This window comes from Lampetra fluviatilis, chromosome 3 (genome assembly GCF_964198595.1).
Source record: "Lampetra fluviatilis chromosome 3, kcLamFluv1.1, whole genome shotgun sequence".
Taxonomy (NCBI): Eukaryota; Metazoa; Chordata; class Hyperoartia; order Petromyzontiformes; family Petromyzontidae; genus Lampetra; species Lampetra fluviatilis.
Window position 1 is genome coordinate 23,103,301 of NC_136277.1, and position 15,624 is coordinate 23,118,924.

A 15,624-nucleotide genomic window follows, 5' to 3' on the forward strand; every position below is an offset into this window, starting at 1 on the left:
AAATATAAAATTACCGTTGTGTCCTTGTAAATAAGGTGCGCAGCTGCAAATAACATTATAGTATATCACCACTAGAGGGCAGCATACGATTTACCACTAAAAACACCTGCATTCACATTGCAGAGTGAATCCTGTCGCCCATTTCAACTGGACAGAGATATATTATTTGAAAAGTGAATTGTGCTGTTGGTGCCATATCACGAGATGTATCCGTAACTTTTCCAGAGCATTGTAAACTAATGTTTTAGAGCACGGTCCACAGATCTACTTCAAATATTCCTTGAAGTGATCTCATTTGACCACTGCAGAGAAAATGTTGCCAAATTAAGCGCAATACCAAATTTACCATGATGGGGTTTTTGTGGGTGTGCATCTCTGTTGTGCATCTCTGTTGTGTAGGTGCTGGAAGCTGGTCAAGTGTACCTGCTTATGAAGAAACAGTATCGCATCTCTCGGAACATGCGCTCAGCGTGGTTTTTTTCAAATCTCAACCGGATTGTAGCCCCGACACCCCTACACGAGCTGGTAACACATGAGTGCTTGCATGTATCTGGATTTATTTGTCGGTTCACTTCTCTGTCCCACCTCAGATTAGCATGGTTAGCTACGTATGGTGTGAAAGAGGTTCAACATACATACATATATGTATATCATGGAAATGCCTCTTTTAAACTTGAGTTGTCCATCAATTTGAGATCTTGGATTTATCCATTCAACCTGAGTCGACTTGAGTTCACTCGAGTTTGGGTGTTTAATGAAGCGGGGTGCATTTGGCTCTGGCTGCCTTGCTCCCAAACACGGGTTTCACCCCGTGCGGACCCTGGAGCCAGTCACGGCATCACACGGTCAACTCGGATACCACCGTTTCTGCAGTAGACTCAATATGGAAATGTTCTGTAAAGCCTACAGAGCATGGCCATGGTGCTTTCTTGATGACCATTGTATAAGACAGTGTGATATCACGAGCATAATCTACAGTTGCGTTTTTAAATGAAAAAGCCATTGCAAAATATTAAATTGCAGATTTGTATTTAATAGGACCTAACCTATCCAAAGTCTTTGCTTGATATTAAAACATTTTTCAAAATCTCATTCTGAAACCCACTCTCCAACTGTTAGATTTTATTGAGGAGCAGTGGACCCAAGCCTAGTTTCCATTGGTCGTAGAAATGTTGATTAGTCAACATTCTCTCCTGCCCTCCCTTCCTCAGGAGAGTGGTGATGGTGATCTACTCGTGCTGTCAGTGCTGCCCAAGGGCTGGCAGCCTGGTGACAGCCCTCCTTGTGGCTCAGCTACTGCTGATGATGATCGTGGAGGAGGAGTGACGCCCCCATGCCGTCTTGTCCCGTCGAGTCACGTGATCTTTCTCGCGTGCCGCTACCGCTTCGTTATCGCTCTCGACCTCAGCCCCTCCACAGCCGTTGTGGTGAGAGACCCGGGGGCGGGGAGTGAAGAGCAGTGGTCCTGTAGTAAGCATATGGAGAGAGTGGTTCTGTTATGGTTAGTACTCTCTTTATGATGAGTAGCTGGATGGTGGGGTTGCGGTGAATGCATTGTGGGGACAATGATTCTGGTCAAAACTGTTATGAGGGTTCTTTTGGAGTAAATACTGTAATGGTTACATTGTGCTAAGGCTAATACTGATTTGTAGTGAGTTGGCATGGTTAGCACTGTGCTGTGGGGAGTAATTTATTTAAAGTAGCTTTATGGTGAGGGCTTTGTGGTGGTGGTGTTTTATCCTGATGAGTTTTCAGTACCTCCACTACCATCCTTTATTACTACCCTCATCATCATCAATACAACCTTCATTTCTACCAACCTCATCACCAACACCACTACCAACAACATCACCATCCCCTTTAACCTAATGAGCTTTGCCTCGCTGGCCCTAATAGGTGATCGCTAATGTGGTGTCCTGCCTTCCTCCCCAACCAGGATGATTGGTGTGGAGAGATCGTGTTCGACCGTGTGTTCCGCACGTTGGCGCTGTGTCTGCGTCGTCTGGCACGTCCTTTCCTCGTCCCGGGAACGAGGAATTTGTTTCGGCCAGAGATCTTCATCACTGTGCTCGCCTACTCGCCCTTCATGGCGTCGGGATCGCAGCAGGTGCTGCTGATGCGAGTGGGCGTGGAGATTTGACATTGCTCCCACACACCGTGCCATTCAGTGTAATTGCACAATGTTAAGTGCTACGTCAAGTTAGTATTATAGAAGGATTGCAATGTAATTTTACAATGTAATAATGATTAGTTGAATAATTAGTTTTTGATCTTGTGTGCTTTATCAGAATCTTCATTTAGACTTGAGGAATCCGATGAGCTCTGAAGCTCTTTCACACATTCAGTATGGGCGAGTCAGAAAGTTACAAAAAACAATGCAAAAAAACGATAGGAGTGCAAAATAGAGAAAAAGGTAAACAAGTCACTAAATATAAATATATATGTTTTGTATTATATTAGTCTGATTAATTAAGCTACAATTTCATTGAACTCTGCCTTGGCGTCTCAGAGCACTTAACATGCAGTATGCGACTTTCATCATTTCTCAAACATTTCAAAGGGCACCCTCGGTCGCAGCTATCCCTGTGTGCCACAAGGTGACTTAGCACGTGGCCTGGGCAATAGTCCGCCAGTACAGGGGAGTAAATTATTTCTATGCATAATCCCAATAATATGCGGATAATATTTGGACCACGATAGACCACCTTATTTCGAAAGACGTCGGGGGATCTTTAACACCCACTGAAGAAGATTGTATTTCACGGTTAATACGTCCACAGCAATGACCAGGGCGGGCTGCCTGATTGAAACCTCTGCAACAAGTGGCGAACGTCTAAACTGCTGGGCCTTGTCACCGGCCCACATTGCGGTACAGTTGACGGCTCGTTTGTTGCGGCCCTCAGGTGCTGGTGCAGGGGTGCCGGCTGGACCGCGTGCACCTCCCCTCCTTCCTGCATGACGTGTGGGTGCAGCTGATGCAATTCGAGGGCCACGTCGCAGAGTTTTTGCAGAAGCAGCGGGAGCCCATGATGGCACAGGTGAGTGCGTCACTGTTTGCGTGTGTGCACGTTCCTCGTGGTTTTCTTTGATTTTCTTGGTGATGTCGCTCTTTATTTATCTTCACGCATGCGCAGATGACAACACCTTTGCAACGACGTCTCGTTCACAGGACGATGGCGACGCTCCCATCTCCCCACCGCCTTTCCCCTCCTCTCCCACTGGCCCCACCGCCCCAGCCCCTTTGGTCCGACCCCCACCCTCTGTGCCCCCACTTGGCGCCGGTGTGGAGCGGCACCTGGCAGAACCCGTGGTTATGGTGACGGCGGACGTGGGGCTTGTGAGCGTGCTACGCTATGGGGTGCTCGCCCTGCAGCTGCTGCCCGCCAACACGAGCTCTGGTGAGACGATCCAGCTTCACGTGCTGGCATTGAGTCGGCAACCCCTGAAGGGACCCTGGTTCGAGCACTGGGTCTCTCAGGGAGGGGGGGGGAGTCTTACAGGTTATATCAACTAGCCACCTACTTGTGAATATCTGAGACACTGGATTTGAGCCTTGGTCAGGGTGTCTTGCTTTCTTCCTGTTTCTAATAATGGTTGCGTCAATTTGTCTTTGTGTCTCCAGGCATCATCGTGATCACGGACGGGGTGACGAGCATACCTGACATCAACTACTGCGACATGCTGCTCACGCAGCTGCGCAATAGCACCGTTGCCTGCTCCTTCCTGCAGGCATGGCATACAGGACACCCAGCAATGGCACATAGGGCAGCAGCAGAATTTGACACAGCTGAGACACAGCAATGGGAACAGTCAACACAGCAGGGACAGCAAGGGGCATGCAAATACAGCGATGGGGATAGCAGAAATAGCATTGACAGCAGTCGGGGATAGCATGGGTGTAACAGCATTACCTAATGTTTGATTGGGTCTCGTTGCTGCTGGTTTCTACTGTAATTGAGCGTACTTTATCTGATTTTTTTTATTTTGTTTGCCTCTGAATTGTTTTTGAGTTGTTTGAATCACTGTTGATGTTACGGCACACTTTATTCTTTGGTTGAGCGATTTAAATTTTTACTTGCATTTTTTAAATTCATATCATCCACAATTGGCTTGTGAAAAACATCTGATTGAAATGACAGTTGTGTGTGTAACTGCAGTCATGGAATGGCTTTGGATTATATTTTTCACGATAATTTAAAAAAAATCCAATAGGTATCCTTTGTTTTCTTCACACAACATGGGTCGGAACTTCTGAATGCACTCTGCTGCGAGATTGTAAGATACCTGTCAAACTGATACATTTAATTTTTAGAGGTGGACTTTAGCCAAATGAATTGAAAAACCAAATGTTATGTTTTTTTATATAGTGCTTGTTGACCAGCCTGAGATTATTTCACTACACGAAGCTGGTTTAATCACAATTGGCTAGCCATACTCAAACTCTGGGTTTCAGCGGTGCTACCTCAGCACTCTGACCTCGAAGCTCCACGACCACCTCCACAATTGATGTTGTTTAGATGTCATCATTTTTTCCAAGTTATGGTTGTTGTTTATGTCATTCTTATTGGTTCAAAGTCGTTTTTGTTGTTGCTGCTGTTTGTTGTTGCTGTAAGGTGGGAGGTGTCTTCTCTTACGACTGCAACTTTGGCCACGTCCCGAATGTGGAGATGATGCGCTTCATCGCCACAGCGACGGGAGGCACCTATGCGGGACCTGAAGTCTTTCATGGTGACATTGATGACTACAGCCGTGAAGACGACGTTTATGAGGGCGGAGGGCAGGAGTGTGCACAGGAATGGCAGGGGAGGAGGGAGAGTGGGAGCTGCATTGTTAAAGAGGAGGTTGGGACATTAGGAGATGTGCTGCTGCATCAGCAGGAGGTGGTAGGAGCGGGAGCCAAGAGTGGTCGTCGGTCAACGGGTAGCTTGGCGATGACGGCCTACCACAGGGCTTTCCTGACGTACAGCTTCATGGAGGCAGCAAGAGGCGGTGGTGTCGGAGACATGTGCGGTGAGCAAGAACCCAGCTCACACTATACATTGATCACCTGTTCACTTGTTCGCTAAATTGACTTAGTTATCTACTCACCCATTAATTTGCTTAACTTCTCTCCATTACCGACTCGCTCACTCACTGGCTCACTCGGGTTAAAACATGTAATCGTTGCTAATGAGGTCTCGGGTTCGAGCACTTTGTCTGCGCGTCTTTCTGTCATTGCCTCATAATGGTCATGACAGGTTTGTAATGGCTATGTATGAGACACTGAACCAACTATGATGTAAAGTTCTAGGTTCAAGTCCCATGTCTGGGCAAATCTCTGTAGGTTCATAATGGCCAGCTGTCTCCATGTGTCCCACACTGCTACCAGGTGCGGAGCACCGGCTGTTTAATGAGCACCTGGCGTGGGCTAGCGCCAATCCTGCGCTGGCGACACGGCGGAAAAAGCACACCGAGCGTGAGGTTCACGCGGAGCTGGGCAGCATCGTGTCGGTGCGGCTCCGCGAGGGCTACAGCGTGAGGGATGTGGCTCTCACCAAGGGTAACTCTCGCACTGCACACTAACACAATACGCACACTATACACTCACACTATGTTCAGACTACACACTAGCACGATACACTCGCACTATAGATACACACTGTACGCTCGCGATACGATCACTATACATGAACACAGAACATATGCAAGCACTATTCACTTGCATAATACTCGCATTATACATTAACAATGAGCATAGGCGTACACTACTCTCGTTATACACCGACACAATACGTATGCAAGCATATCATCATGAACATACAGAAGTACTATACACTAACCTCTAATCTCCAACTTTTAACAGCAGCCTTCAGTCCTAACACTCCCGTCGCAAGCCCCGACCCCAGACCGTAAATCACTTTCACCTTCTCGCCCTTTGCACCAGGAGGTTCCCAGATCGAGGTGAAGCTCGTGTTGCCATGGAAACACAACCTTCGAATCGAGTACTGCGTGTCGGCTCCCTGGCCTCAGCACCGCTCTCCTCCGCCATCATCACCGCTGCTCGTCCCAACGACAGGAGCAGCAGCAGCAGCACATCCTCTCTCCCACTGCAGCTCAACCACTACCTCGTCAATATCGTCAACGTCCTCCTCATCATCAGCCCAAGCATCAACATCGTCATCGACCACCAACACATCAGCATCGCACTTTGTGTCAACTTCCACAGCAGCTTCCTTATCAGCTGTCACCTCTACCACTACTTCCACCGTCACCTCCACTTCTACCTCATCATCGAGTGCGGTTGCTGGGCACTCGAATTCAACAGTGTCGTCATCTTCATCATCTTCGTCGGCAACGGCGGGTGGAGCAGGGACTGCTCGTGGCGGTAAGCAGTTATCATACTACTATTAAAGCTAATCGATGCCTTGACTTTCCTGGCTGGCTGTTGGCTGGACTCCTCTGTACACGAAAAAAAACTATTATTAGTGGCAGTGGGCTGTTGCCACCGAAACTAGCTGGGTGACTGGCTAAATGAGATTTCCCTGAAAGCCTTTAAAAGCGGTCGCCTTCTGTGACCTTCCCCCTCTTTCCTCCTGAAGACGATCGCTTGTGTTGTGATCGAAACGTCGTGGTTTTTCCATTTTTTATTTTATTTTTATTTGATTATTATTTCTATCTACCTGACTTGACTGAAAGAATCAAAGAATATCAAAACAAATAAACATTCAATAAAATTGAAACAGCAGAAGAAGTTCGGGAGACGTATAATAGGTAGCAACACGGAAGAGGTGGGAGTAACGAATTCATAAGATTGACACGATTCATTTAATACTGCTCTAACTTTTCAATTTGTGCTCCTATTAATGTCATTCTTTCGGCAGAATATTATTTATATCCTATTGAATACAAAACAAATGTCACAATACGTATTATCTTAGCATTTTATAACATAAAAAAAATATTAATTTTAATGCTCCGAGTATAGACTTATAATAAGTGTGTGAAATGACAGCTGTCTCTTATTTTCCATTGCAGAGCAATGGGTTCTCTACTCGTAATTATTCAACTCGTAATATTTGGCTGGGTCTCGCCATTGTCAGCAGTTTTACTGATCTGTAAATTTATGAGTTCATAATCCAGTCGGGTAAATTCACTTCATCCGACCTGACTTCCAGTGCCTTCCACGTGCTTCCACATTTAAGTAATCACTCGTGATAATGAATGGATGCGTGCTGTGTCAGGAGGGACCCCAATTTGACCAAGTGCATTGCACTTTAACGGGCCTCTGTATAAAAATAAACACCGTCTTGTCAGATTCACTAATGGCTGGGTTAATCAGGCCGCAAACCATTTCATGAGTCCTCGCATCAACAAAACTACACCTCGTTCCTGGGTTGGGTCTTTTCTTTAGAGGGTAGAGGTTGGAGAGCACCACACCTGATGTGTCGTGAATGTCTCTGCCTGCCACAGGGTCCGCCGTGCAGCCTGTGTGCTTAACCGAGGTGACAATGGAGGGCGGGTATGAGGTGCTGCACGACATCACCTGCACCATGAGGAAGCCGATCGCCTCTCCCTATCGCATGGCTGTTGTTCGCAAATTCTGGCAGACGCTGCTCGGGTGGGTCCCGAGTTTATCCACCTTGCCGTCGTTTTCAGCGATATTGTCATCAGCCGCGGCAGCGTTCTCGTCATCATTTTTATTTTCAAAATCTTCATCAACTTGGGCAGCATTGTCATGTCTGTCAGCAGCAGCAGCATCGTCATTGTCTTCGTAGTCATGTTTGTCATCATCATTAGCAGCATCATTGCTTTCAGCAGCAGCATCACCATTGTCATGACTTCAGTCTACTTTATTTGTGTACACTGCATATGTGTGCGTGTCTATTTGGAAATGTGTTGTGCGCGTACATTTGCGTGCAAGTATACGTACACGTGACGTTTACTGTTTCTCCTTTCTAAACCTCTCATCCACCATTATATCGAGGGGCCCAGACCAATTTGGTTTTAACAAAAGCCATTCTACAGAGACTCCTCCTCTGCTGCACGTGGTCAGTTCGTGTCCTCTTGTGACCATGGATGTCTCTTGTTGTTGTCCGTGACCTCACTGCTGCTTCCGGTACCATCGATCACGCCATCCTCCTCGTTGGTGTACGGTGCTTTTTTTCTGAAAGACTTTGCAGTTTTTTCCTGGATTTTTCTGTTTGCGCATAGTCACTTTAAGATGTTTTCTTGTTCATGTTTTTATTTTTTTGTTTGTTGCGGTTGCACCCTATTCAAGAACGCCTTTGCAACTGTGGGAGTTTCTACAATCGTCCTCTTCTGGCTCTGCTCTTACCTCAGATAGTCTATCTTTTCAGAAACGCATAGTGTAGAGCACTATAGCATACATGGTTGTGTGTGTATGTATGTATATGTGTATGAATGTTTAAGTGTCATAGTTTGTGAAGACAAGTAATCCGTAGTTTTCTGTCAACTTGGCGTCTTTTGAGAGTCACACTCTTATAAAAAACATGAGTAATACTCTACTCGAATTTATCACCCTTAAAAACTACATTAATAAGTTTGTGTAAGCCTATGTTCAGAAACAAAACGTTATATTTTACTAATTATAATCATAGACTCTGCTGATTTGAATAAATATGAGCTTTCTGGCTTGTGTAAAGATCAATAGAATGTATTAAATAATAATTCACTACTGGATGAAGGAATCCCTGTGGTGTAATGGTCATGGGGGTCATTTGACCATACTTCACCTCGCTAGACAATGTGGGTTGGTGAAGGGCGAGGCCAAGCGCTGGTTATGATATTACTCTCTACTTAACCTTGGGAGAGAATGGAAATCAAATTCAGGTCCCCAGGTTCATAGTGCAGTGTGCTAACCAGTCCGCCACCGCTCGCTCCACTCTCAATATTAGATATGTGTTTGTGTGTGCCCCTTCAGCATTGCCCAGACCGACCAGCTGCTCGTTCACCTGCAGTCGTTCAGCAGTAACCCAGCATTCTACACCGTACCGGAGAGCACGCGGAATGGAGTGCCCCTCTTCTACCTCCCACCGGGCTCCAGCACACCTGTGAGACACGGCACTCATATTGACACTGACACGACACTGATGAATGTTCGTATGTCTTTTGAACTTCTTTTGCACCGTAGAAAGCAGTATAATAAAGCGCAAGCACATCTGTGAGGGAAGACGGAGACATGGCAATAACACTGATACTACACCATAGACCATAAACATGAGGTGAAATGTGTCTGTATGGTGACATGCAGACACATGCCACTAAAATGGCACAATATTGCACCTAAGACCTAACTGTAGATTAACTTGAGAAGATAGACCGAACATTTACCCCTAACCGTAACGCTTAATTCTAACCCGAACCCTAAACTTTACCATAATGCTAACCCTGACCTTAATCCTAAAAAAAAAACCAAACTTTAACCCAATGAATGAAAAATAAACCAATCGATCTTCTGCAAGATTTTGCGGTTATTCTTTGGTTCTTTCGGTTAAGTCACGTCTAAAGATAAAATAATGAATTAAAATAATAGCGACGTTTCGATTGCAACACAAGCAATCATCATCAGGCATAAGAGAAATAGCAACAAAAATCTAACTAGAAAACTATAGACAGACATACAAGCAGACAGACATCACAAGGACACACAGCGAGAGGACACATATCGGCACAGAGAGAGGGGTCGTTTCTGTGAAGGTCCCTTAAATATAGGGAGGGGGGGGGCGGGGACGGAGAGAGGGAGGGGGCAGAGAAAATTAGCATATCAATGAGTGGACGGCAACGTGTTGCTGCTGCGCAAGTAAGATGACGACGTGGCACGGCACGCAAGCTTGAAAATTAGGAGAAAGACATACTAAAATTAAATAACCTCGCAAAATATCGAAATGTGATGTAATGCAACACAGAGAGTCGGTCAACACACAATTAACGCATAGCCTGGTTGATTACGTATTTCAAAGATTGCTAAGTTAGAATTTAAGTGTGAAAATTCCAAAGAGAGGACACAGGCAGAGAGAACAAATAGCCAGAGAGAGCGGTTACCAGCGGGTCCAGTTAATTTGAGAAGTACCTTCCACCTGGTGCCTCCCTCTCCACACCGTCCCCCTCAAACCTCCCCCTCAAACCTTCCCCCTCAAACCTTCCCCCTCTGCTCCTCCGCATCCTGCAGGTGCTGTCCCTGCAGCAGAGTGGGCTGGGCAAGGACTCGAGCCATGGGCAGTTTTCAGGCTACTGGAAGCCCGTGTTCTCTCTCGATGTGGGCAAACTCCAGCGGTGGATGCACCTACATCGCATTGGTGTCCTGTTGCAACATGACATGTAAGAAAGAGAGAGGGAGAGAACCTGACTCATATTTATTTGCATGCAAAGTAGGGATTAGTTTCAGATTTTGGATTTTCAGAATTTAATTTAAAATGTTTTATTGTAATTGCAATAGTCACGGCACCCTCTCAACTAGCTCGCTCAAACCCACCAAACTACGCACCTAGCCTCCATCAGTCGCTCACTAAATCCCTCGCTCAACCACTGTCACTGACGGTGACATTGACTGACTCGCTCAACTCGCACAGGCACATCGACTTATACATTCATGCACGCATTCATTGTCATCAACTCTCCCACCCACACACTTGCCCACCTGCTCATTGAACCAATCGTTATCTTGCCACTCATTCTTTCACCCAGGCACTCGATGCAGAATGTGTGTATTATTGTAATTCTGGTTCTTTACATTGTATTTACATTGTTTCTGTTGTTGCTGTGTTAAGGCCTGTGCCACGTTTCATCCACACCCCCAATTCAAACGGCCGTTTTGCCACGGTGCAAAGTCGAGTGGCAATGTCGGCCCTCACCTCCCTCCTGCGTACGTGGAGCTCCTTTGTGCTGGTGGAGGCAAACTCATACGTGAAGCTCGTGTGAGTGGGTGCACCCGGCAGCTTCCTCGCACAGCACCACATCAAGCCCACCTCTAATTTACCACAGTGACCCCCAAGTGCATCCGAATGAGTTTTAATTCCTCCTCATGTCTCATTGTGTCTCTTTTTGAGCCTCCTGTTGTCTCCCTATTTTTATTTGCTTCTCTGTTCCCTCTTGCCCCCCCTTTGTGTCTCACCGTGTTTCTCCATGCCTTTTTGTACTTTATACTCTTAGGTTTTTTCGGTAAAGTCACGTAGGCAAAAAAACAAGTAAATGATAAAATAAATATTGAAACTCTCAATAATAATAGAAATATTATTTATATAAATTGTATTATTTCTTTATTTTTTACCTACGTGACTTTACCGAAAAAACCTAAGAGTATGAATCCTTGCAGTTACGAATGCTTCAAATCTAGAATTATTGTACTTTCCCATGCATTCATATCTCCCCATCCATACCCATTTATCCCTATTTACCTTGACTCTCTTCCTTTTTTAGAGATTTACCAAATGGTTCGGTCACGTTCTACCTGGTGCGGATTTCAGCAAAAGCTCCCTGTGTCGTCCTCCGCTTGGCGTTTCCGCTTGAGACTCCAGCTTCAACGCGCAACAAGGCAAGAATGATGGTGTCCTTTAATGCGGTGCACTGATCGTGAAACCTGATATCCTGGAGCCAAGTCGAATCAAAACTCGCATCTCTTTCCCCAGTCTCAATCAAGACTTAATCTTGTAACCCAGTCTCCTGGAACTCGGATTCAATCGAGATTATATCCTTCACATTAAAAAAAGTCCTACCATCTGGGTTGTGAAATTCTGACTTGAATGTTTTCTTTTTTTGTTGTTCTTTCTTTGACGTTGATGCCAGGTTGTGGACGACCTGAGGAAACAGATTTGGGAGATGAGTTTTCCACAGCGCGTGTTGCAGCAGCCGCAGCCACAACCGCAGCAGCAGCAACAACAGCAGCAGCCAGAGGAAGTGCAAACGGGCAAGAGCAAGACGTGTTTGTTCACAGAAAGCCCTGCAGCTTCAAAATCGAGTCAGCCGCCACCCTCTTCAGACCGTCCTTGTGCTGTGCTGCTGACAAAACCCGTGGAAAAATTGCTGATTAGGTGTGTCATTGTAATCGTCAACATCATCATGATCATCGGTAGCATCATAAATAGCATAATGATCAGACAGAAGCAGCAGTAACATGATTAACATCATTATCAGCAACACCAGTATAAGTATCAACAGCATAATTTGCAGCAGCATCACTACCATCATGAACCATTACCATCATCACCATCACCACATTGTGTGCACACTGCTGCTTGCACACATGCTCATACCCATATACACAAATAAACACAACCTTGCATTCACACATGCACCCTGTGCGCACGCACACACACGTGCGCACACGCACTCACACACTGCCTGCCCCCTGTTGCTTTCCCTCCTTGCGCAGGTATGAGCGAGCCCCCATCGACTACCTGTCTCCTCCTGCTCCAGCGCCTCCGCTGCCCATGATGCAGCAGCGGCAGCCCCCGCTGCTCCTGGCGGCCTCTGCTGCTGTCCCCGGCTCTCCGTGCTCGGCACTCGCTCACTACTTCACTCACCGCCGCTGGGTATTCAGCGTGGAACCACTGGCTTCCTCCACCACCTCCGCCAACGCCTCATCGACCACCTCCCCCACCTCCTCGTACACGGCTGTGGTCATGGCAGCGTGCACCAGACTTCTGCAGACACTCGCAGAGTAAGGGCGGCGGTGGTTCATGTTGGTGGTGCTCATGGTGTGATGATGGTGTGGGGAAAGTGGGTATCATGATGTTGATTGTGTGCTTATATATATATTGTTGATATTTTTCCTTGTAAAATTATACATAATCCACATGGTGTTGCTATAGTTATAGTAATTAACTCATAATAAGCGAGTTCAAATTCTCAATAATAACATCCTCGCCATAATTTGCGTCATCAAATAGCATCTCATCTACCTCATCCTTGTGCGATGAATACAATGAATCGCACCATTTTGTGAGTAGTGGACGGTGGTTATCCGATGGATTAATGTGAGAATGTGGAATTTGCATTGCTGACTCAGAACAGCCAAGTAAGGTGCGTACCACCAAAGGTTATTTGAGCAAGAAGACTCTTTGCAATTACGTCGATACATTTTTAATTTATGATGGTAATGACGATGTTTTTCAGACTCCGTCTTGCTGAGGGCTTCAACTTTGCAGCGAGTGGGGATGGGGTCGTTTCTATGGTGACAGAGTTGCCCATGAAGGTAGTGACCCCAAAAAGCACATTTCCCTCCGTGCACTAGTGTGTCCCCATAATGCTGGTCTTAAGAGGTTGCTTGCAAACACTGGTTAACTTCGTGCTTGTGTGTGTGTGTTTGCAGGCAGAGTGTGAAGGTCAAGCTGATTGCGATGAGGTGCAGACCTGTCTGGTTCAGTATGTGCTCTTCCCCCCTCTCAGCAGCTCACCCAGACACACGTGAGCGTTTCATTGTCACTGCATCGCAACTCATCGACACCACCAACTACTAAGACCACTACATTCAATAGGAAAGTTATTGGTAGAACAGGTGCAACAGCTTTGAGGTTCAGAATTATATTGTAGCGGGTGAGCGTTATAGGTGTCATTTGGAATTATCGGTTGTGATGGCTGGGGCACATATGAAAGATGGAGGAAGGCAAGTTATTGACGTGGACATGGGCCTGCTGACCTCTGGTGACAAGGGGGAAATCCTAAAGCCAGGGGTGGTCATGAAGCTTTACAAGTGGTGCTTGAAGGATATGTCAACTGTTAAATTAAACTTAAGCCAGGCAGTGGTTATACTCTCAAGAGCCAACCATGGAGGTGAGGTTTAAACGTTTGCAAAATTTGGTAGTAATTTACAGAAGGAAGAAAGCGATGGCAAGAGATTGAGGCTTCATCAGCATTGGCTTTGACATTTTCATTTTGTTAATATTGTTTTGCCATCACGTGACGTATGGAATTTTATGGTAAATTGTTCCTCGCCTCGCCAGGTTTTCAACTGATGAAGATGGCGATGATGATGGTGAAGATGACTGCAATGGTGACCTCTTGGGTTCTGATGGAGAGGTAGAGATTTCATATGGAAACTCGCTATTCTGCTCGACGAGACTGAGTCTCAGAATACTTGGCTTGATTGAGACTTCAGCTTCGAGAGCCAGGAGCTCATTAGAGTCCCAATCATTCAGTCATGATTATTTATACGTGTGTCTGAGAGTATTATTATCTCTGAGTATCCCTATATCTCTTATCAATGTACCAGTGTCTTAATGAGTACGTATGTCTCGATGAATGTATGAGTGGCTTCATGAGTATCAATGTGTATGTGTATGGATATCTGAGTGTCAATGAGTGTCTCGTTATACGAGTATCTCCTGAGAATGTGTCGCGATATATTTGCATCTTTTTGTGAGTACTCCTGTTTCTTTGGTAGTTTGTGATCATTTTTACGAGTGTCCGTGTGTCTCTTGAGTGTTCCTATGTGTGCCCCTGCCTCCAGGTAATGCTTCTTGTCTCAACCGAGTGCTGGTTGGAGCCCCTGTCGGGCCGGGTATCAATCCCACCTGAACGCTACGCTCAGCAGTCGCACCTGGACGGACTTTGTTACACCGACATCGCCCATGCAGTAAGCTCGCACCCATAAAACATTCGCGTATAGAGTCTTGTACAATTTCCACATGTACAGCACTAGAACTGAAGGCTCGCATACAATACCGATGTACACACTCGCATTCAACACTCACTGAAGACTGGCGTTCAGTCGCATGCAGTAAAACAATAAACAATTACACATGCGCTCATAAGAACTCGCATACTCTTACCAACATTCATATAGACTCGCACTCACCCACACTAATACCCTTATATATAAAACTGGATACTTCCAAAAACACACACGTACATTTACACACAATTAACTTGTTCCCAAAACTCACACGCCAGTACTCGCACGCACACACACGTATGTAAACGCTTGCATACATTTATAAACATTTGCATTCACTAGCCTCGCACAACAATAGCCATGATAATAATAAAGATAATGTTGCTGAAAATGACAAACTCCTGTCATTTGCTGGTGTTGATTTCACTATCTTTGCTGCAGCTGCTGATGATGATGATCATGGTAACTGTTTTGTGCCAGATGCACCCTCGTGATATCGACTGTGTCAACACTCTGCTGACCAGTGAACTGCTGGCCTTCCTGTGCAACAACCCAGATGCTCACTATGCAGCCAACCGTGCCATACAGCCCCTAGGTAAACTATCTTGGTCGGTCGGTGTGTGTAATGTTACGTCTGTGTGTGCGCACATGTAGCAGGTCGTCATTGTAACTGTGGGGTGGACAACAAGCAGAATCACTTTGTCGGTAATCAAGAGTGGCTGTTGTCCCGTGTATGAATGTTTTGTGTGAACGTCTTTCGCACCATATGTAGCCAACCATGCTAGTCGGAGGTGCGTGTGATTGTAGTGTGAGTGGAATGTGTTTGTGGTGCAGCGATTTAATGTTTTATCTTTCCCCCCCCACCCTCTTCTCAGTGATTTTATAAATTGTTACAATTGAGGGTGGTGAGTCAATTCGAGAATTACTTTTGTGTCTCGTTTTTCGTCTGGAGTAATTTCTTATTTTCTGTCTTGTTCTGACCATGATGCTGATTGTAAAGTTGTATAATCTGCATA

The 15,624-nt window shown here is 45.8% G+C and overlaps 1 protein-coding gene across 1 annotated transcript in view; it reads left to right on the plus strand.

Annotated features, from left to right (window-relative positions):
• Nucleotides 1-15,624, plus strand: part of SZT2 (SZT2 subunit of KICSTOR complex) — a 110,988-nt gene that overhangs the window by 1,704 nt on the left and 93,660 nt on the right. The window contains exons 2-22 of the mRNA XM_078885298.1: nucleotides 400-525; nucleotides 1,212-1,427; nucleotides 1,937-2,107; nucleotides 2,904-3,038; nucleotides 3,170-3,398; nucleotides 3,623-3,729; nucleotides 4,614-5,010; nucleotides 5,369-5,539; nucleotides 5,924-6,364; nucleotides 7,450-7,597; nucleotides 8,921-9,050; nucleotides 10,169-10,317; nucleotides 10,767-10,913; nucleotides 11,416-11,530; nucleotides 11,782-12,026; nucleotides 12,368-12,655; nucleotides 13,111-13,189; nucleotides 13,307-13,401; nucleotides 13,938-14,013; nucleotides 14,444-14,569; nucleotides 15,089-15,203. Coding sequence (XP_078741424.1) covers nucleotides 400-525; nucleotides 1,212-1,427; nucleotides 1,937-2,107; nucleotides 2,904-3,038; nucleotides 3,170-3,398; nucleotides 3,623-3,729; nucleotides 4,614-5,010; nucleotides 5,369-5,539; nucleotides 5,924-6,364; nucleotides 7,450-7,597; nucleotides 8,921-9,050; nucleotides 10,169-10,317; nucleotides 10,767-10,913; nucleotides 11,416-11,530; nucleotides 11,782-12,026; nucleotides 12,368-12,655; nucleotides 13,111-13,189; nucleotides 13,307-13,401; nucleotides 13,938-14,013; nucleotides 14,444-14,569; nucleotides 15,089-15,203 — 3,706 coding nt within the window. The remainder of the gene's footprint in view (nucleotides 1-399; nucleotides 526-1,211; nucleotides 1,428-1,936; nucleotides 2,108-2,903; nucleotides 3,039-3,169; nucleotides 3,399-3,622; nucleotides 3,730-4,613; nucleotides 5,011-5,368; nucleotides 5,540-5,923; nucleotides 6,365-7,449; nucleotides 7,598-8,920; nucleotides 9,051-10,168; nucleotides 10,318-10,766; nucleotides 10,914-11,415; nucleotides 11,531-11,781; nucleotides 12,027-12,367; nucleotides 12,656-13,110; nucleotides 13,190-13,306; nucleotides 13,402-13,937; nucleotides 14,014-14,443; nucleotides 14,570-15,088; nucleotides 15,204-15,624) is intronic.